This window comes from Cebus imitator, unplaced genomic scaffold (assembly GCF_001604975.1).
Source record: "Cebus imitator isolate Cc_AM_T3 unplaced genomic scaffold, Cebus_imitator-1.0 Scaffold44, whole genome shotgun sequence".
NCBI lineage: Eukaryota > Metazoa > Chordata > Mammalia > Primates > Cebidae > Cebus > Cebus imitator.
Genome location: NW_016107359.1, coordinates 3522320 through 3543731, shown reverse-complemented (window position 1 = coordinate 3543731; position 21412 = coordinate 3522320). Strand labels below are relative to the sequence as shown.

At 41.9% G+C, this 21412-nt stretch overlaps 1 protein-coding gene across 1 annotated transcript in view; it reads right to left on the bottom strand.

Moving 5' to 3' along the window:
- LOC108303007 (A disintegrin and metalloproteinase with thrombospondin motifs 12-like) overlaps window positions 1–21412 on the bottom strand; it is a 237788-nt gene that overhangs the window by 213615 nt on the left and 2761 nt on the right. Inside the window, exons 2-4 of the mRNA XM_037737886.1 lie at window positions 20086–20597; window positions 8446–8560; window positions 6131–6275 (exon numbers count right to left, since the gene is read on the bottom strand). Coding sequence (XP_037593814.1) covers window positions 6131–6275; window positions 8446–8560; window positions 20086–20597 — 772 coding nt within the window. The remainder of the gene's footprint in view (window positions 1–6130; window positions 6276–8445; window positions 8561–20085; window positions 20598–21412) is intronic.

Below are 21412 nucleotides of genomic sequence, written 5' to 3'. Positions count from 1 at the left end.
ATAGTAATAATATATATGCACATGCCAACCCTCCAAAAAATAGAAGAAAAAAATATAAAACAAATATAGAGCAACAATTAAAATGTTAACTATCTCATAGCAAAGCAAAGCACAAACTACTGTGGAACCACCTCTAATCATATGGCAATCAAGCAATCAAATTCAAAACAAGATTCAGGCAGGTTGTATAGAGAAATGTTTGTGTTAGCCAAGGAAAGAAAACAGTACCATCTACTGAGTACATGTTAAACGCAATGTGGAGTTTGGTGGTCGTTTAGAATCTTCCACTAACTGTATTTCCATGAAATCAGAACAAAATTATAAACATCCTCCAAGTTTATAACTTTGCTCTGATTTATCAGATTGGTGATCTGATAAGCTAATTAATTCCAAAGAGCAAGTGTTAATGGTATTATAACGTTTACATTTATTTGTATTTGACAATGTTTGAGCATGTAATTTTAAAAAGCAACTCACAATTTCCAAATGTCTTAGATAAAACATTCACTTGAGGCTTTGGTTTCTTGCAAGAGACAAGATATTCTTAAACATTCTCTGGTATTAAGCCCCTAACCATAGCAAAACATGAAAGAAAGAGGAAATCCTCAGAGGCCAAAAGTAGAAAAAAAAAAAATAAGCAAAACAATTCAGAGAGAAAAGCAAAAGATGCAGCATGATAATCTTCTTTATGTGTCAACATGGTTTCTCTATTATTCAATCAAACACTAATCTGGGTGTTGCTAGGAAGGCATTTGGTAGATGTGATTAAAGCCTATAATCAGTTGACTCTTAGTAAGGAAAATTACTCTAAATAATGCAGCAGGATTGATTTAATCAGCTAAAAAGCAGAACTGGATTAGAACAGAGCTAAGGCTTTCCAGAAGAAGAAATGCTGTCTTTCTTGAGCACAGCTGCTTCAGCCTGTGCCCAAGGGCTATAATCTGCCCTTTCGGATGGCCTGCCATGGATTTAGGACTTGCCTAGATAGCCCCTCCCTCTATTGCACGAGCCAATTTCTTGCAATGAATTTCTTAATATACATTTCCCACTGGTTGTGCTTATCTGATTGAACCCTGACTGGCACGTGTCGCTGGCAGCTCATCTGGAGCATCTGCTGCTCCCTATTTTTGCTCTAGGGAAAAAAAGACATTAGGACCCATAGGGTGAAAAGTCAGTCTAGAGACTAAGTGAAAAAGGAAACCAGAAAAAAGCAAACAAAGTAAGCAAACAAAGTGGGCCTTGACTCTGGGTCCAGGGGAGACAACTATTCATTGAGAATCTATTGCCAGAAGCCATAGATTTAGGGCCCATAGATTAGGACCCAAATTCACAACAGGATATGTGTGACTTTACATTAAACATAACGAGATACCATTTCATATTCACCAGGCTATGTGTAAAAGCGAGAATGCCAAGTACTAGACAGAATATGGGAAAATGGGAGCTCTCATTCACTGTTTTGAACAATTTTGCATTATCTGTTAAAGTCATAGATGTATTTATCTTATTGGTTACAAATTTCATTCCACTACTGAGTGGAATGAAATATCTATAAACCTTTGTATTAGGAAACATGGACAAGAAGGGTCTTTCGACATAATGTATAATAGCCCAAGCCTGAAAGAAGTTCAGATCCACTCAAAGGAGATTAAATCAAGTGTGAAAGGTTCATGAGATGGAGAATCTCCAGAAGAGAAGATGAATGAATTACAGCTAAAAGTCCTAGCAGCCTAATTTTGAGTAGCAAAAAGTATAAAATATGCATTAAAATTTCAAATCTCTTCTTGGTCTTACTATATATTATCAGGATAAATCTAGGGCTAGATCTCTACTTACTCATGTCCTGTAGCCAAGCTGTCAGTGCTTCAGATAAAGAACGATATTCTATTTACAATTCTACCCAAAGAGCCTAGGAAAAACCAGGCACACAGAAGATACCTAGTGGATATTTGTTGAATGAATGAATAAATTTTGAACAAAAGCACGCACACCAGGAGCCAGACCCTGTATTTCTAGCCTAGATCCTAATGCATGAAATCCCAGACTCTGACCTTACCTGCCAGGACCCTTTTCTGTCATAGATGACCCAGTAGCTGTTCTCATCTTATTTATCTGACCAGTGTTAATTCTTCCTCCCCGGATTTCTGGAACAAAAGTTGTCACAGAGACTTCCATCTAACACCAATCAAGTCCCAGTGTGGTCGTGTTCTCACCAAAAAGCCTTAGAGAAAGGGGCTTGTCATTGTTGATAAAGTGAGGTTTTGAAATTTGCCCTGGATTTAATTCAGGTAAGCTGTATTTTCCCACTGTTTACCATAGATTCCAGAAAGTTGATCTTAGAGGAAAAAAGGAGCTTCAGCAGAGCTTATAAAACATCAGGCTTAGAAAAGCAAACAAAACTGGCTTAACAACTTGAGAAAAGGTAGCTCAAATCAAAACCAAAATAGCATCGCATTAAAGGCCTGAAAAATAGAAATTAAGCCACATTGATAAGGGACATATTATGACATTTGGGCACTTTTCTATGTGGGAAATAAAAATGAGTGAAAGGACAGATTTTAGGAGAAATTAATTGATATCTTTTCTCTCTTGAAGCACTAGAGTACTTTTAAATAACATATTTCTTCAATATCTAGGGTGTTCCTCTTTGAACACTACAGAAGCAGAATGCTTTATATATGGTTAAGGTGATGTATATCACAGTAATTCAGTCTGGCACCATCAACCCAGCTAAGCATGAAATGTATTTTAATGTTGTTTAATGACAACATTCGTGTCAGTTGACTCTGCCCTCTCTGCAGGACAATATGGTATGAGAACACTGCAATTACCTGGTTCAGCAAGGCCAAGAACATTTCGTTATGCCAAGATTTAAAAATTATAAATGTCATCTGTAGTTTAAGAATATTCACAAGCCCATTAGCTATTCTTGAATCTCTAGCTACTGTTTTGTTTTGTTTTGTTTTTTTTTTTTAATAGAGAAAAAAGTAATTTTATTGCCCTAACTAAAAAATTTCTGGCAAAAATCAGTTGACTATAATACATGAATTTCTTTCTGGGTTCTCTATTCTGTCCAGTGGTCTGTGCATCTGTTTTCATGCCAATTCTATGTTGTTTTGGTTACTATGCCTTAGTAGTATATTTTGGAGTCAGATTGTGTGATGCCTCCAGCTTTATTCTTTTTGTTCAGTATTGCTTTGGCTATTCAGGGTCTTTTGTGGTTCCGTGTAAATTTTAGCATTGTTTTTTCTATTTCTGTGAAGAACAGCATTGGTATTTTGATAGGGATTGCATTGAATCTGTAGATTGCTTTGGGTAAAATGGCCATTTTTAACAATATTAATTCTTCCAATCCATTAGCATGGGATATTTGTCCATTTGTTTGTGTTCTTTTCAATTTTCTTTTTTTTTTTTCTTTTTGTGACCCAGGGTCTCACTCTGTCACCCAGGCTGGAGTGTGGTGCTGTAATCACAGCTCACTGCAGCCTCAGCCTCCTGGGCTCAAGCAATCCTCCCATCTCATCCTCCCGAGTAGCTGGGACTATAGGTGCATGCCACCACATCCAGCTACCTTTTGTATTTTTTGTAGAGATGCAATTTTGCCACATTTCCCAGGCGGGTCTGGAGCTCCAGGACTCCAGTGATCCACCTGCCTCAGCCTCCCAAAATGTTCGGGTTACAGGCATAAGCCATCCTCTAGCTACTGTTTAAACATTGCATTACATGTATTGTCTGAGGAAGACAGATGATCACACACTGTTGATACTTCCTCAACATTTGGAAAAGGCATGTTTCCTTTTTCTTTCCACGAGTGACATATACATTAGACACTAATATACTCTAGTTTCACTTTCATGGCTATGAAATACTCTTTGTCAGTTCCTTTTCGGTGACTTACTGAATTCTTCGCACTGAACCCTCCGTTACACTGACTGGGGAGGGAATACCTATTCTAATAGGGCTTGTGAGAATGATTGATGAAACAAGGTTTATATTCAAGGAAGACATAAAAAGTAAACAGGAGGCTGTATATAGCTACAGGTCAAATAGAACCGTGACTCATGAGCTTGGCTATATTCTGACACTAATTACATTGATGCTTTTGACAATTCTTTCCCTTCTCTAAGACACAACCACCTCTTTGATGAAAGAAGGAAGGAAGCTTCATTAGGCACCCTCAAAGGTTCTTCTAGCAGAGCTGTTCAATTCTGACACTCTGGGGTACTAAGCAAGTATAAGAGAGTATCTCTTTTGTGAACTTCTCTACCAGATACTCTCTTATACTTGCTTGGCACATCAAAGTACTAAGGTGAAGAAATTCTACCTGGTGGAAATTCCATCTGGTGGAGAAATTTCATCTGGTGGAGAAATTCACAAGACAAAGATTGTTCTAAGGTAGCATTAATCAGAGAAGTTTCTTTAGAAGTGGAAAGTCTTGAGGTTGACCTAGAAGTATAACATGAAATGGGGTGACAAATATTGTAATTGTGGTGTTGTATATGCCCTAATAGGGGATCATGATATTTGTAAACCCCACTCTTTTCCTATCCATCCCTTCTGTCTTCATGACTAAATATTTGCTATTCTCAGTTCATTTGTAATTAACTCTGCCTCAGTAGGGGAGGTATGAGAAAGAGGTGTTCAAGGTGGGTAGAGGAGGAATAGTCTCACTCATTTCACAGAGCAAGGATGCCAAGTTCACTCGGTGTCCTAGTAACTTTCTCCACCATATTGATCTAGGGATTTAAAAGGTATCAAATCACAAAGTGCTCCCCATCACCCAGAGTGTAATAGCAACTGGGTAATTATCCAGGTGACTGAATCAATGACAAACAAGAGAACCCTAAATATTCACATTGAGATTAACTTATCTGTATTGATACCTTCATCACTCAAACCAATTCATCCCTTTTCTTGGTACTTGTTAGAGGATTTAGCCAGTAAGTTATCTAATTTAGAACAAAGGTGCAGTAGCTTACTTAAATTAAGAATTTAAAGCAGTTGTCTGTTTTTGTGTTCAGAAAACATTTTAGACTCAAAAGCTTCTCATTGCATACATACCCTGCCAAGATGATAGAAGACACTCCCAGGGAAGTTCCTATCTGGCATAGGGGCTGGGTGCAGTCTGTAAAGTTGCTTGTCCCCTTGTCCTTTCATTCTCCTGTTTGCGAAGCTCCAGTTCTGAGTCCTCCCAGCCCACTCGCCCTTTTCAGGATCTACCTCCCTTACTCCCTCATCATCTATTTTCCCTTTGAGGTCCATGGTTTCCAAATCCTTAAGACAAATAAATAATATTATGGCTTCCTTTTGTTAACTGTCCCTCTAGCATTGTTTTCTTCTCTGAAGAAAGGAGAAATTATACCATATTTAAGAAACCATCCTGATTCCCAATCCCAATAAACTAATGCATAGTTTACTATCTCCTACACGCTGAGAAGAATGTGGGGGTTGCAAGGAAATGACTCGAGTCAGTTTACTTCTGAAAACTACCTGAAACTATCTGGGAGAAGGCCAACAGGAGCAATTGTCCAGATCATTCTTGGGGCTTAAGAGCAGGAAACACAGCTCGGCAAACTACAAACACAACACTGTGCAGTCAAAAGAGGCTTCACTGAATTCATCATCTGACAAGGTGTTGATATTTTTTTCAGTTTTTCTTCACACATTATTATCAGCATCATCAAACATTTAAATGTGCCTTCCATATGCAGATGTGACGAGCTGTCTGTAATATTCCACACTAATGTATTATAACACTGCTAATACCAAAAATCGTTAAGTATTTACTTTAATTATTTTCCTCTAGAATATTAACATGAGTTTTAAAAAACAATTCATTATAAATGTCTTATGAGGATCATCAATTAATGTGGCAAAGATGCTTTTATTTTCTTCTCATTAAGAATATGCAGAGACTCGAGTATTGATAAGTGAAAGGTTTCATATAAGCAACAAGAATGTACACTTTCTGGCAAGAGAATACAGAAGAGATTTGAATGTCATGAAGATATTGAAAAAAAAGAATACAGAGGAGATAGTAGACTTGAATAAGAATAGGTCATGTTTTAATAAAACACCGAAAAGAGCAAAACAGAACCCTCAACTCAGGAGGTCATTTGAATCACAATACCCTTTAATCCACAGGTTGGCTCCTTGGTTTCTGGAACTTTCTGCCTTCTGTAAACGATGTGCGGGTGGTACCCTCCCTCAGCCAGTGGATGATTCTTCACGGGCTCAATGAAAAAGTCTCCGTGTGGTAGTTGGAAAAATCCAGTCTGTAAATAATTCAATAAGATGGATTAAAGACTTAAACATAAGACCTAACACCATAACAACCCTAGAAGAAAACCTAGGCAAAACCATTCAGGACATAGGCACAGGCAAGGACTTCATGACTAAAACACCAAAAGCATTGGCAACAAAAGCCAAAGTCGAAAAATGGGACCTAATTAAACTCCACAGCTTCTGTACAGCAAAAGAAACAATCATTAGAGTGAACCGGCAACCAACAGAATGGAAAAAAAGTTTTGCAATCTACCCATCTGACAAAGGGCTAATATTCAGAATCTACAAAGAACTAAGACAGATTTATAAGAAAAAAATTAACAAACCCATCCAAAAGTAGGAGAAGGATATAAACACTTTTCAAAAGAAGACATATACGAGGCCAACGAACATATGAAAAAATGCTCATCACTGATTATTAGAGAAATGCAAATCAAAACTACATTGAGATACCACCTCATGCCAGTTAGAATGGCGATCATTAAAAAATCTGGAGACAATAGATGCTGGAGAGGATGTGGAGAAATAGGAACACTTTTACACTGTCAGTGGGAGTGTAAACTAGTTCAACCATTGTGGAAGACAGAGTGGCACTTTCTCAAGGACCTAGAAATAGAAATTCCATTTGATCCAGCAATCCCATTACTGGGCATATACCCAAAGGATTATAAATCGTAGTGTTATAAAGACACATGCACATGTATGTTCATAGCGGCACTGTTTACAATAGCAAAGACCTGGAACCAGCCCAAATGCCCATCGACGGTAGACTGGACAAGGAAAATGTGGCACATATACATCATGGAATACTATGCAGCCATAAGAAATGATGAGTTTGTGTCCTTTGTAGGTACATGGATGAATCTGGAAACGATCATTCTCAGCAAACTGACACAAGAACAGAAAATCAAACACCACATATTATCACTCACGGGCGGGGCAGGTGTTGAACAATGAGAACACATAGACACAGGGAGGGGAGCATTACACACTGGGGTCTGTTGGGAGTGCCAAGGAAGGGACAGTGGGGGTGGGGTGGGGAGGTCAGGGAGGGATAACATGGGGAGAAATGCCAGATGTAGGTGACAGGGGGATGGAGGCAGCAAACCACATTGCCCTGTGTGTAGCTATGCAACAATCCTGCATGATCTGCACATGCACCCCAGAACCTAAAGTACAATTAAAAAAAAAGAAGGCTTATTTTAACCAATTCTATTTTCATACAAAAAACAAAGTGAAAAGCTATATAGCTAATGAGGATCTCTGAAACTCCTAAGACCAGTGCTTTCATAGTCTGCTGTTTGATCTCATAGAAGAGTTACACTCAAATAATTTAGTGAAATATCTTTATAGTCAGGGTTGTTAAATATTTGGGAGTCACAGATTCCTTTGTGACCTTATTGAAAAAAAGTACACATATACACATGTATCCAAAATGTAGCCTACAATTCTTCAGGTTCATGGATTCCTCTGAAACTCATTGCTGGATATCTATGGATCCCAAATGAAGAGCCCGTGTTTCCCAGTTGTTCTATTATGGAGTTGAGACCTATATCCCACACTCCATTGAAACTTTTAGAACATTTACCTGCATGGGGGTAGTCCAGCTACATCTTCACACAACTGTTTGGCTAGCAGTGTTCAATGGCATTCTTTACTCAAGTAAACAAAGAAACATAATGCAAAAGTCCTTGATCTGAGACTGAGTTTCAGGGGTCTAGAGCAGAAAGCCCTCTGGCAGTTTCTAGGGAAACAGGGATCTCATTTCACAGATATGAAAGTCAGTGATATGCTCCAGAACACTGGCCAATGAGTACTCCTTTTAGAAGTTAAGTCTAGAAGTGTTATAACCTACAACTCTCTTGTCCTTTTAGGAAAATGTTTAGTGCCCACCTGAGGTGTTTAGAAAACTGCTTCACCAATGATCTCCTAAGATGGGTTTAACTCTCAGGGTCAGACCTGTCCTAAGGGGTCAAAGAAGGATACTGACACTGTCCTCAAGGTTTACAACCCAGCCAGGAAGACAAGGTTAACATTTATTTACCAGTAGGAAAGGGAACTGCAATGCCTGGGTACTTTTGTGCTGAAAAGGACTTAGTGTTCACACAACTCAAGAGGCCAACCCATGGCCTCTGGTGGCACTAGGCCTAGAGCCCAGACCTGGAGTCCTGTGTCACAGAGCCCTTCTTCACACGACACAGCCCTCACTGGAGCGGCACTTCCATGGGTGATGTGGATCCCAGTGCTGTGTTTCAGAGGCCAGTGAGAGTGGCTGCTTTTAGACAGCAAAGGCAAGATAGAATGTCTACAGACTCCAAAATACTTGGCACTGGCACAGCTGTAAAGCCATGAGAGGACCTCTCCGACTTATTATTTCTTGTTGTTGGTTTGCGAGAGACATTTTCTCATTCAATACACAGCGAAAATCATAAGTCAGCAGAAAGTAGAAGTCAAGAGATTATAGAAGCCTCAGAATAACAAAAGGTGGGAGTAGAATCATGGGAAGATTCTCCCAGCATACCGTAGCCTCTGCTGTGATGCCTAAGTGGCCTTTATGAAGCCAATGAGGAGAGTGACCCATGATGTCATCAATTCATGAAGATTTTGCATATCAGTCTGGACAGCTCAAGTAACTCATGTGGTTTGAGGAAATATGGACTGAAGCCAGGAAGACATTGGTGTATTTGCCTGGTTGTCACCATGTGCCAAGCAGGTGTTAGGGATACAGCAAAACAACAGAGCCAGTCCCTCTGCCCTAAAACAGCGCTGTCCAACAGAACTTCCTGTGGTGATGAAGATGTTCTCTACCTGCACTGTCCAGTTTGGGAGCTGCTAACCCTTGTAACTGCTGAGCACTTGAGATACAGCTAATGCAACAGAGAAACTGAATTTTTAATTTTATTTAAATTTAATCATCTTAAATTTAAGTGGCCACAGGCAGTTAGTGGCTCCAATATTGAGCAGCTTATTTGTAGAGCTTGGCCAAGTAAGGAAAGAGAGAGATGCATAATCATAAGCATATTCATCTATAATAATGAGAGCTGTCATCAGGGCCAATTTGAGCACTTGCCTTAAAAGAAAATGAACTGCAAAATGTGACCTATTTCACTACAATGGTTTCATTTTCATGAGCAAATACATCAGGAGCCAGATTGGGAACACCCGTGCACTGCACACAGGCTTCAGAGAATCCATAGAAACACCTGCATATAAAAAAATGCAACATTCGCCAAAATTAAAATGAATCATTGGGAATAAATGGGACAGGATAAGGGCTATGTGAGAGGGCTGCCACTGTCCTCAGAACAGAATGGAAGGGGAACAGATGTTCCAGCAGGAAGCTGGGATGGGGGCTGTGATCACACAGAATTAGAAGCTGGGTCCCAGATCTGGAGGGAGTTGGACCCCTCAAAGCCCTGAAATATCAACCTCCATGTCCCTCACCCATCTCAGATGGTTTCTGAAGGAGCCTAATCACATGCCCTGGCTGGCAGCTCAGAATCCAAGTGGTGGGAAAAAATATATCTCTTAGAAAATGGACAAAGTGGGTTCCAAAAGAATATAGGATCAAAAACTTATAACAGGGTTTAATAGAAACAGCATGAGCTGTGTGATCTTGGTCCAATTGCTTAACACATTGAGCCTCAGTTGTCTCATCTGTGAGATGGAGCCAAATCTGTTTTAACTTGCAGGGTTATGACGGTTAGAGATACTATACATAAAATGCCTAGCAGAGGTCTTGGCATATGGTACTTCCTAAATAAATGCACAGTTGCTCATTTCATCCTAGCATCATCTACAGCAAGCACATTTTAAAGTGGTGCTTTAAAAGCGAAAGTACTCTAGAGTCCATTTGCTTGACTCAACTCTTAGCTGCAAGTAACTTAACTTCTCTAGGCCTCAGTTTCCTCATCTGATAAATATGAATACTGACAGTAATTTATTAAATTATTAAAAGATGTCACATGGATTAAATGAATCAGTGTAAAGTGCTTAGATCAGTACAGTACATAGTAAATGCCTTTTAAGTGTATTGGGCTATTAGCTATTATGCTAATATGCTATTATGATAGTCTAAGGAATGCCTGGGCCACAAGTTGCAGGTTTCTGTAGAAAGAGACAGAGGTATTTTTCAAAAGCTATCCCCTGCCACATGGGTGAAACGCAAATAGGCAGAGAGGTGCTGCCCACCCAGACAGATGGAAGGAATCCCAGGGTGGCAGTGATCCTGTGCCATCAGTAGGCTGCAAGAAGGGGTCACACTCTGACATTTAGCCTCTGGGCATAATGGACAAAAGCAGGACTCCTTCAGCAGAAGTATGAAGTGAAGTTGATGGCAGGCGGGCAATCGAGCAAGTTGTTCTCGGAAAAACAACAGCAGTGGGCTTGCCTGAGGGCTGGAGGGGAGGATGTGGATTTGTGCAAGGGGGTAAAAGTCTCCCACAAAAGTAAAACGAAAACTGTCAGATGTCAGTGTCACTAAAATTCTGAGCAAAAGGAGGCAGGTGTGAATGGATGGACAGGACAGGCAGGGTCTGATGGCAGGAGGGTGGAGAGAAGGAAGCGAGACAGAGCTGCTCATGTGTAGTTGTCATGGGGATTTGTCAGACTCTGAGTTGATAGAGCCAGGAGGTGGGACACACCCTGACATGCCCAACTCACAGTCCAGCTTTAGACACTGGCAGGATAAGGAGAAGGCACTATATATGTCAATTCCAGTGCTCTCTCTCTCCTCATGGCCATGGAAGTAACTTTCTCACAACTGCAAAGTTTGTGGGTTTCGCCAACAAGCAGGGAGGGGAGGAGAATTCTTCTCCTCTAGGGAGAGGCCTGCCCTTAGTTATCACTAAATAGATCAGCTGATACCCCACTAACTGAGGGAGAACCAGTTGTGACTGAGTCTGGAAAAATGTGGGCGGGGACAGAATTTATCAATTTTTCTTTTTTCCTTTTTGATAGAGTCTTAGAGCTGGAAGCCATGGCCGAGGCATCTAATTAAGCCTCCAGCACATCCCAGGCATCTTCTTGGCCTGAGAAATTGGTTCTTAGGGCATCTCTGGGCAGAATCAAGGAGATTTCTTCAAAGGAATTGGAGCTGAAACCTTCAACAGAGTTAATTTCCAAGTCTCTAAATCAACCATGGATGCCAAGTCCTGTCCTGCTGTATTTCCTGCTGGAAGCAGATTCTATCGCATGGTTTGTTTTTCTCTAGTAAAAGAAGCTCGACTTTGGAGACAGGCTAAGTTCAGCGCTCAATTCCAGCATTAACAAGCAGTGTAGCTTTGCACAAGTAATTTTGTTTCTCTGAGCCTCAGTGTCTTCATCTGTAAAAGGATGATAACAAAATGGCTTTCGCCAACAAGAACTAAATGAGGTAATTCGTGAAAATGATGCCAAATAGTGCCAGCCTTCGGTCAATCCGCTGTCTCTGTGGATGTCTTCAAGTTAATGAACAGCATTTCAACTCTTCCTCGTGACTAAATTGGTCATTTCCTCATCCTGAAGTATGGTTAACACCGTTGTTTATTTCTGGAAGTACTCAGTTTTCGGTTTTAGAATGAAACTCTCTCCTCACATATTTATTTCTGGAAGTACTCAGTTTTTGGCTTTATAAGAAAACTGTCTCTTCACATAAGGTTGGAAAAGTTGTCTTTTAGCTAATTATCTTTGTTTCTCACTTGATAGCACTTGGAACTGAGTGCATTTATTTCATTATAATTCCCAAGAGCTGCTCCCACAGAGTCACACACTATTGTTCCTACAGAAAAAAAGGAGTAAGCATTGATAGACAGCCATTTAGTCCAATAAAGTGGACCCACTCATCCAGGGGTTCTCTAGTTTTAGTATGCAACAGAATTATATGGAGAGCTTGTTAAAAATGCATATGCCCAGCAGCCCTGCACAGAGATTCAGTAAAACTAGTGTGAGGCCCAGGAATCTGCACTGTAGCAAGCATCCTGAGGTTTCTGTCATAGATAATCCACGTACCACGCTTTGGAAAACACTGACTGTTTCTATCATGTGGTGCTTAATTACTTTCATCTCCCAGCCCCTACCCTCAACTGGCATAGCATTAAGGATATAGAGAAGTACCAGTAATGGCCTCAATTAACGCTTAGCTGACCTTCATCAAAAGAAGTTCTAACTATGACAGTTGTTGATTGCAGTTTGTGAAGACTATTCCCCTGAATTCAAGGTTCACAATGTCTATAACGCCTTGGCAGACTAGGATGATAAAACATGCCAAAAAAAAAAAAAAAGACATTCTGAAGAACACTGTTATTTCTGCAATTTTAGTACAGTGCCTGGGCTCCTCATAGACAAGATAAAAGTCACTTGTCATCCACAGGGTCCAATATTAGTAAAGGTGAGGGAGGCATGAAAAGAACGCAATGAAGTCACTACAGTGATTGTGGGACCTGAGTGGTGAAGGTGATGTGAATCACAACTCCATTTGGGGACGACTATGCCCGATCCAAAATTGTTTTCAGACTTTGTTTCAGGGAACTGGGTGAACTGGATACATTGAGTTGTATCCTAGAAGAGAACAGCTAAAAAAAGAGAGAGAGAGAGAACTGAATAAATTGTTTTGAACAAAAAAAAAAATGGTTTTACATGAAGAGCTGAGCAGATAAGAAAACAGGGCATGCACAGAAACAAAAGAAAAAGACAAATAACAACACGAGTCATAACAACAATGGGGAAAGCGGATAGGTAAGCTAGCAGAAAAGCCGGTTTACCTTGAAGGTATTTGACAAAAACAATGGCCTTGAACTTCAATATTTGAAAGCTGGGTGTGATATGGGAGATAAAATGTTAGTTCACTCAGGCTGGTAAATCTAATAGAGACCCTCACGTAGAGCTGGGACTCAAAAGGGCTGAATCTCTAATGTAAAGATAAATGTCTAATGTCCAGGAAGGAGGGGACAACAGGCAAACTTGCCCTTGCCTGACAAGACTGGGCATTGGGTGGAAAGAAAAAGTATTCTTTGTGAAATTATAATTGCAGGCTGGCCCTCATGTAGGTCTGCAACCCAAATTCATTCCGCGTATGTGGTCTACAATACCCTAAACAGAGAATTGAATTTAAAGCAGTCTTAGGTTTGAATTGCTCCAGATACTGGCAGAAGCAAATGTAAAGTATCTGGAGAAACACAATTTCAACCCTAGGCTCAAAGAATTCCCACAGATAAAATTCCAATGAATTTGTGCTCATAGTCAAAAATCATAAAATAGGTGTGAAAAATTACACCATGAGCAAGAGCCAGCAGAAAAAACAGACAGCAGGGTTAGTCCTGAAAAGACTTTAATATCAGAATTAATGGATAAAGAATATTAAGGAAGTGTGTTTAATACATTTATAGAAATGAAAGAGATACTTGAAAATAGGCAAAGAAAGAGATTTAAAAAAAGTACTTTGAAAAATGGCAAAAAGAAAATAAAGTATCAAAGGAAAAACCAAGATGAATTATAAAACTTTCAGGAATGAGAAATAGCAATTGGAATTCAAAATTTGAGTAGATGGGTCATATGGCATATTAGAAGCAGCTGAAGAGAGAATTATGAACTGGAAGATGGATCTGAAGTAATTACCTAGAATGTATCCCAGAGAGAAAAGGCAATGGAAAGTATGAAAGGAAATTAAGCAACATGAAAGATGAATGATCTGTAATCAGAATTTCAGAAGAGAAGACAGAATCATAGCTGAGAATTCTCCAGGATTGTTGAAAGACTGTAAACTTTAGAACTAGGATGCCCTGAATTTCAAGCAGGATAAGAAATTCACCCCTAGACATATCATTGGAAAAATGCAGCGCACCAAAGACAAAGAAAAGATTACAAAAGCAGCCAGAAAAAGATGAATTACCTATAAAACAGTTGCACTTGTGGGGGAAATAAAAACCAGAAGATAACAGAAAAATTGCTGAGAGAAAATAACAGTTGGTCCAAAATACAGTCCTATATACAATATTGAATACACAATACTCAGCAAAAATATCTTTTAAATGGGAGGCCAAAATAAAGTCATTTTTAGACAAATAATGAGGAAGTTGAAACCAGCAAATCTTCACTCAAGGAAATTCTAAAATCATGTACTTCCTATAGAAGGAATGTGATCTCAGATATGATATACAAAAAGGAATTAAGAGGTAAGAAATTGGTGAACATGTGTGGGCATACCTAAATATGCACTGACTGTATAAAATAAGAATAATGTCTATTTTTAGGCTAAAAAAAAAATAGGATGAAAAGTAGATCCCAATAACTTGCTAGTTTGGAGGTGTAATCAGACTTAAGTATTTAAAAATCCATGAATTTTTCAGAAAGGGTGTAAAGATAATAATTAGCTTTAGACATTGTTAAACTTTCTAGGGTAGCCACTAAAATAATAGAGGTAAAAAATTGAGTGAGAAAAATTAATCAACCTCCCCCCATCAAAAAAATGACAAGGACTCATGCCTAGAATCTCCGCACTTTGGGAGGATGAGGCAGGCAGATTACAAGGTCAGGAGATCAAGACTATCCTGGCCAACATGGCGAAACCCCATCTCTACTAAAAATACAAAAATTAGCTGGGTGTGGTGGCGCATGCCTGTCATCCCAGCTACTCGGGAGGCTGAGGCAGGAGAATTGCTTGAACCCGGGAGGCAGAGGTTGCAGTGAGCAGAGATCATGCCACTGCACTCCACCCTGGCACCTGGTAACAGAAAGAAAAAAAAAAAGAAAAAAAAAAAAAAAAAAAAAAAAAAAAAAAAAAAGGCAAAGAAACAGAGACCAAATAAGAAAAAGAGAAAAAGTGGGACAAATGTGTACAGTACAAAATCAGATAACAAAAATAAATCAAAATATGCCAATACTCACAATAAATGTAAAATAGCTAAAATTTCTGGTAAAAGACAAGGATTTTTGGAGTTGATTATTTTTTAAATAAGCAAAATTCAGTGTATATGCTTTTTACAAAGGACTTAACTAAAGCATAAGCATACCGTAAAAGCTGAATGTAAAAGGCTAGAAAGATATATACCAGCAAATACTAAGCCAAAGAAAATAAATGATGTGGTAATATTAACAGAAGACAAATAGTATTTAAGGAAAAAAGCGTAACTTCAGACTCAGAGTTTTATTACATAATAATAGGACATTCTTCGTTAGGGAGGTGTAAAAATTTTAAACCAAAATAAGTCTAATAAAAATAACATTAAATATATAAAGTAAAAATTGCCAGAACTATAAGAAGAAACTTACAAATTCATGATCAATATAGATTTTAACCTTCTTCTCTTACTGATTAATATAGGAGATTTAAAAAAATTGAACAAAAATGTAGAGTATTTGAACAACACAAAGATGAAGTTTGCCCCAATAGACTTTTGCACACAAATAGAGAACACACATTCTTTTCTTTCTTTTTTTTTTTTTTAACTTTTAAGTTTAGGAGTACATGTGCAGGTTTGTGTATTAGTTTGTTTTCATGCTGCTGATAAAGACATACCCAAGACTGGGCAATTTACAAAAGAAAGAGGTTTAATGGGACTTACAGTTTCACATGGCTGGGGAGGTCTCACAATCATGGTGGAAGGCAAGGTGGAGCAAGTTACATCTTACATGAATGGCAGCAGGCAAAGAGAGAGCTTGTGTAGGGAAATTTCCATGTTTAAAACCATCTGATCTTGTGAGACTTATTCACTATCATGAGAACAGCACAGGAAAAACCCACCCTCGTAATTCAATCACCTTGCACTGGGTTCCTCCCACGACACATGGAAATTGTGGGAGTTACAACTGAAGATGAGATTTGGGTGGGGACACAGCCAAACCATGTCAGTGAGCTTGTGCAGGAAAACTCCTGTCTTTAAAATCATCAGATCTTGTGAGAATTATTCACTATCCTGAGAATAACTCAGGGAAGCTCCCATTATCCAATTGCCTCCCACTGGGTCCCTCTGATGACACATGGGAACTGTGGGGGTTACAATTCAAGATGAGATTTGGGTGGGGACATAGTCAAATCATATCAGTTTGTTACACAATTAAACTTGTGTCATGGAGGTTTGTTGTACAGATTATTTCATCATCCAGGTACTAAGCCTAGTATCCATTAGTTATTTTTCCTGATCCTCTCCCTCTACTCAGACTCCACCCTCTTGTAAGGCCCACTGCTCTTTTCAAGCACATGTGGAACATTTATGAAAATTGATCATGAGAAAGGTGATGGAGCAAGCCACAATAAGTTCAAGAGGAGTGTTATTATTCAGGCGACATATTTAAACATAATACAAATAAGTTAGAAATTAACAACTACAATGACAAGAAATTATGACCTCCCATTATTTTGGAAGTTAGAAAAGGAAACACTTCTCAACAACTCATGTGTTAAAAAATTATAATAGAAATTAGAAAATATTTAGAATTGAACATTAATGAAAATACTATACATCAAAACATGATAATGCAGTCAAAGCAGTATTTACAGGGATGTTCATAGCATTAAACACGTATATTAGAAATGAAGAAAACCTGAATATTAATGAGGCATACATGAAATTATAATAAGTTAGAATAAAAACAGAAAGTGAAGGAAGGTTATAGTAAAGATAAGTGAAGAAAGAGAAAATAAGCATACAGTCAACATAATAATAAAAAAAAAAAAACACTTCAGGCCGGGCATGGTGGCTCATGCCTGTAATCCCAGCACTTTGGGAGGACGAGGCAGGAGGATCACCTGAGGTCAGGAGTTCGAGACAAGCCTGGCCAACATGGTGAAACCTCGTCTCTGCTAAATATACAAAAGTTAGCTAGGCGTGGTGGCGCGTGCCTGTAATCCCAGCTACTCGGGAGGCTGAGGCGGGAGAATCGCTGGAGCACGGGAGGTGGAGGCCACAGCGAGCCACTGCACTCCAGCCTAGGTGACAGAGTGAGATTCTACCTCAAAAAATCCCAAAAAACAAAAATCTTCAAAGTTACTGTTTTGAAAAGATTAATAAAGTCGCCAAGATTGATTAGAAAAAAAACCGACAACCAGGCATAGTATTTGGAATGAAAAAATATCCCCAATTTACAAAAGCTCTATACCATTCTTAGTTTTTTAGAGATGAGATTTGAAATTCCTTCTAACTTTAGTCTGAGTTCTTCTTGAAACACCTGAGCCCAGAGCCTGAATGTGACTTGCAGGAGGACAGAGAATCGCTGCGCTTATCTGTCACCGGTTTTGTGCTGGCCTGACCTTCACGGCAACCTTTCCTTTCACTAGCCTGCCATTTCTCGCAGGAGAATTATTCCTTTGAATTTGAATCCAGGGCACCTCTTAAAATAGGTGAGTATAGGCAATGGCGTACGGCAGGAAAGGGGGTGTCTCGAGATTCTCTTCTGGCCCATTCATATGACCCATCTTCATGGAGCCCCTTTACTGCATACTGGAAAGACAAATGTGGTAAGAGTAAAACATTAATGATCATACCCTCTAGTAACAGAGTTTCCCATAGAGAGGCAACTGTCTTTGGAATAATAGTGTGGTAAGCCACTGGGGAAAGAGGGTGAGGGCGCATACCGGAGTCCAAGCCACAGGAATGAGGTGTTAAGTTGCTACGCATGAGAACAAGACAATTTGGTTTTTACTCATTGGAGGGCTGGGATGGGAGGGTCAGAGAAGAGTGGGAGAGAGAAGGCAGCCAGAGGGTGTGAGGCTGGGGGCCACAATGGGCTGATGTGGTCAAGACCTTTAGGGGGCTGGGGTGGCTGAAGGATTTCTGAGAACGAGGCTTCCTTTTTCTCATTATGTGTGAGATGTTGCGATGTGGCATGTCTCTGTCTGTGTCTTTACTATAAAACCTTTTCAGTTAACCCCCCTCTCTATGCAGTGCTTCCTGTGAGATCGTAAAAATGGAAGTCTTGTGGTTTGCCGCTTCAGGTTCCAGAATTAAAGAGAAAAATGAGCAGGAGCTTCATGCCAGTGGTGACCAGGAGAATGTGCGCTCACTAGGAGCTGGCAGACATCGTACTGTAGGGGAGAGCTCTGAACTTCTGGGTGAGGAAATCATGTTTGTACCAGTTATGATTGCAACTGTCAGCAAGTAAGAGGCAACACCGCCACGGAGAGGTTTAGACAAGCAAGGGGCTGGTACAGTGCCTGGAAGTTGTCGCTAGGGATCCCGGTTCCTTCTCACTTGCTATTGTACCTTTCTGTGTGGGTTCTGTCCTCTTGGTTGCATGATGGCTGCTGCTCCTCCTGACATCTTGCCCATGTTCCAGGAAAGAAAAACAGGGAGTAGAAAAAAGGACAGATGAATAAATGTATCCTCTTTTGAAAAGCTTTTCTGGGAGTGCCATCCAATGACTTCTGCCACGTTCGGGTCACGTGGCCACACTTAGTGGTAAGAGAATCTGGGAAGGAGATTATTTTAGCTGGGCTTCTTGTCTTCCTGAACAAAATCAAAGTGCTATCATTAAGGATGACTTGGAAAGTGGCTTTTGGGTGGGCAATTGGCCGTGTCTACTGCAAAACTCATCTAAACTAGAGCTAAGTGGGTTGGGAGATCCCAGAAGTCATCTGGGTTATTTGGAGATGAATAAGAGGACCCTTGAGGACTTTACCTTTTAGAAGAGAAGACAGATAAGTAATTGGAACAGCAAGAACATTGAATTACATTTTAATCTAATGTGGTTAGGGGAAGCAACTGAAGCAAGCACAGGGGGCTTTGAAGCAGGGGCAGGGTGGGGAGGAAGCACAGGAGCAGGAGTTAGTCACAGGACCGTGTGTCTACTAGATGAGTTGGGGTGGGGACGGAAGAGGATGTCCTCGGCAAAGGGGACCCTGTAAGTGAGAGATAGTGTGTGGAATCAGAAGCTGTTTTGTATTATGGGAACCAGCCAGTCTAAGGTGGGGAGGGACAGGGTGTGACGTTGGAGACATCCTCAGGGGCTGATGGTCAAGGCTCTCTCTTCCTGGATACGAACCTTGGCCTTCATCCTGAAGGCTGAGGCACTGAAGGGTTTGAAGCAGGCAGTGGCCTGGTCCGATGTATTTTGCACAGCCATTCCAGCAGCGCTGTAGGGTGGCTTTACGCAGGCAGAAGGCAGAGAGGCAGGAGGTGGGGAGGCATCTCTGAAGACTGGGGACGTAGGGGAAGAGTCTATACTGCCCCTCCCAGCTCTGTAGTCTGGGTGATGAAGTTTGGGTGGTGCTCTTTACTAATTTAGTCCAGGAGGATGAGCAGAGGCATCATTGGGTAGGGAGAGTGGGGATGGGTGCTCCTAGCTCTGTGTCGAGTTTGGAGTGTGAACCGGAGTGGAAGAGTGTCAGATTCAAACAGATCTCCTTTTTTAAAGTGAAGGAAATGGCTCTGAGAGGGACAATTGAATTGTCCAACGTAGGTCATACCTATAATCCCAGCACTTTGGGACGCCAGGGAGGGTGGATCACTTGAGTTCAGGGGTTCGAGACCAGCCTGGACAACCTATCGAAACCCTGTCTCTCCAAAAAATACAAAAATTAACCGAGTGTAGTGGCCCGAGCGGGTAGTCCCAGCTACTGGGAGACTGAGAGGTGGGAGCTGAGGCGGGAGGTTTGCTTGAGCCGGGGAGGTTGAGGCTGCAGTGAGCCAAGGTCGAGTCAGGGCACTCCCGCCTGGGGAACAGAGCCGTTGGCCGAGCTGCCTGGAGTCCAGTCTCCTGACTCTCAAGTGAGTGTTCCGTCAGGCTTACAGATTGTGCCTTTCTGCCTGTCCCTTTAGAAGAAGTCCTTGTACTGGGAGGTAACTCCCAGCACGGTTGAGGGAGGCTTGGAGGCTGGGCAGCACCTACCCAGCGTTGCACAGGTCAGGGTAGGGGGGCTGCCGGGAGAGGGACAGAGGCAGCACTGGAGAGGGAGGGGTGGGGTCACCGGGGGTTACTGGGCGCTGCCGCGCTGCCCACGACGTTACCTCCAGGGCTGTGGCCCTCAGAGAGCTTGGGAAGCTGGTTGCGGGCTGCAGAGGGGGCCCGTTTGCGGACGGAGCGCGCTCACAGAGGGGACCAGCGCGTCCCAAGCCACGCAGCTCCCAAGTTGTCCAGTCCCGCCTGGAACCCAGAACCCCTTGACGCTGAACCCTGCGCTCCTGCGACCTGCTGCGGCCGGGGGTCCTCACCCGCGGGGCTCGGCCTCCGGTGCCCGCCGCGGCAGCGATCCTGCCCGGGCTGGAAAGGGGCCCACGCTCGGTCCGCAGAGGGCGCTGCGCACCCGGGCAAAGGCGCGGCGCCCGCACAGGGTCCGGGCGGGCAATCGCGGTGCAGCGGCTGTACCGGGAGGCGGGGGCCGGGGAGGAGGGGGCTTCAGGCTTCGAAGGAAATCCCGGGGTCGCTCAGCGGCGGGGTCCGGGGAGCCAGGGCGGGGACGGGCGCGGATTCGACCGGTCCCGCTCTGACCCGAGCAGCCTCCGCGTCCTCGTGGGTCAAGCCCACCGTTTACAGGGATTCCGCCAGGATGAGTCACATCAAAGGCCTAAGCCACAAGTGATTCCACTTAGAAAAGAATTGCCTACGGGTTTCTGATGGCGCTTTGCTGAAAATTACGATGCAGGAATCCAGGTGGTGTTTATTGATTTTACTTTGCAGGCGAGGGTCAAAAGGCTTGCGGTCCCTTGCTAGCTTGTGATTTGGGCTTATTTCTCCCTCTTAGGGCCCAGTTTCCCCATCTGTTAAGTGAAAGGTGGGACTCGGACCAGGTCTTTGAGCTCTGGCCTGAAAGTCTGGGAGACGCTGGGTCACAGCAGCCCTCACCACACCATGCAGAGGAGGCCAGCTGTTCCCGCAGGATGAGGCGGGGTCTCTCCGTTTTTCGGAAGGCTGTTCTGGCCTTTTAAAGGAGGTAGGGAAGGCTCTGAACAGGCTTTAGTGGAGACCACACAAAATTCAGACAGGAGGTTCAGATGGAGGCCTCATGCGGGAAGCGGGGAATGTGGTGCTCTTCGTCCTGCTTCAGGACACACAGACTTAACACAGCAAAAGCCGGGGCCCAAGAGACTCTGTCCTTGCTTGGCTCACACACCCCCGCCCCCCCCACCCCAGATTTCCCTGTAGGGGAAAGGCTCCCAGCAAATGCTTGGGCACTAAACTTCTAGACGCTGCTGGCAGCCTGTCACTCATCCCCCCC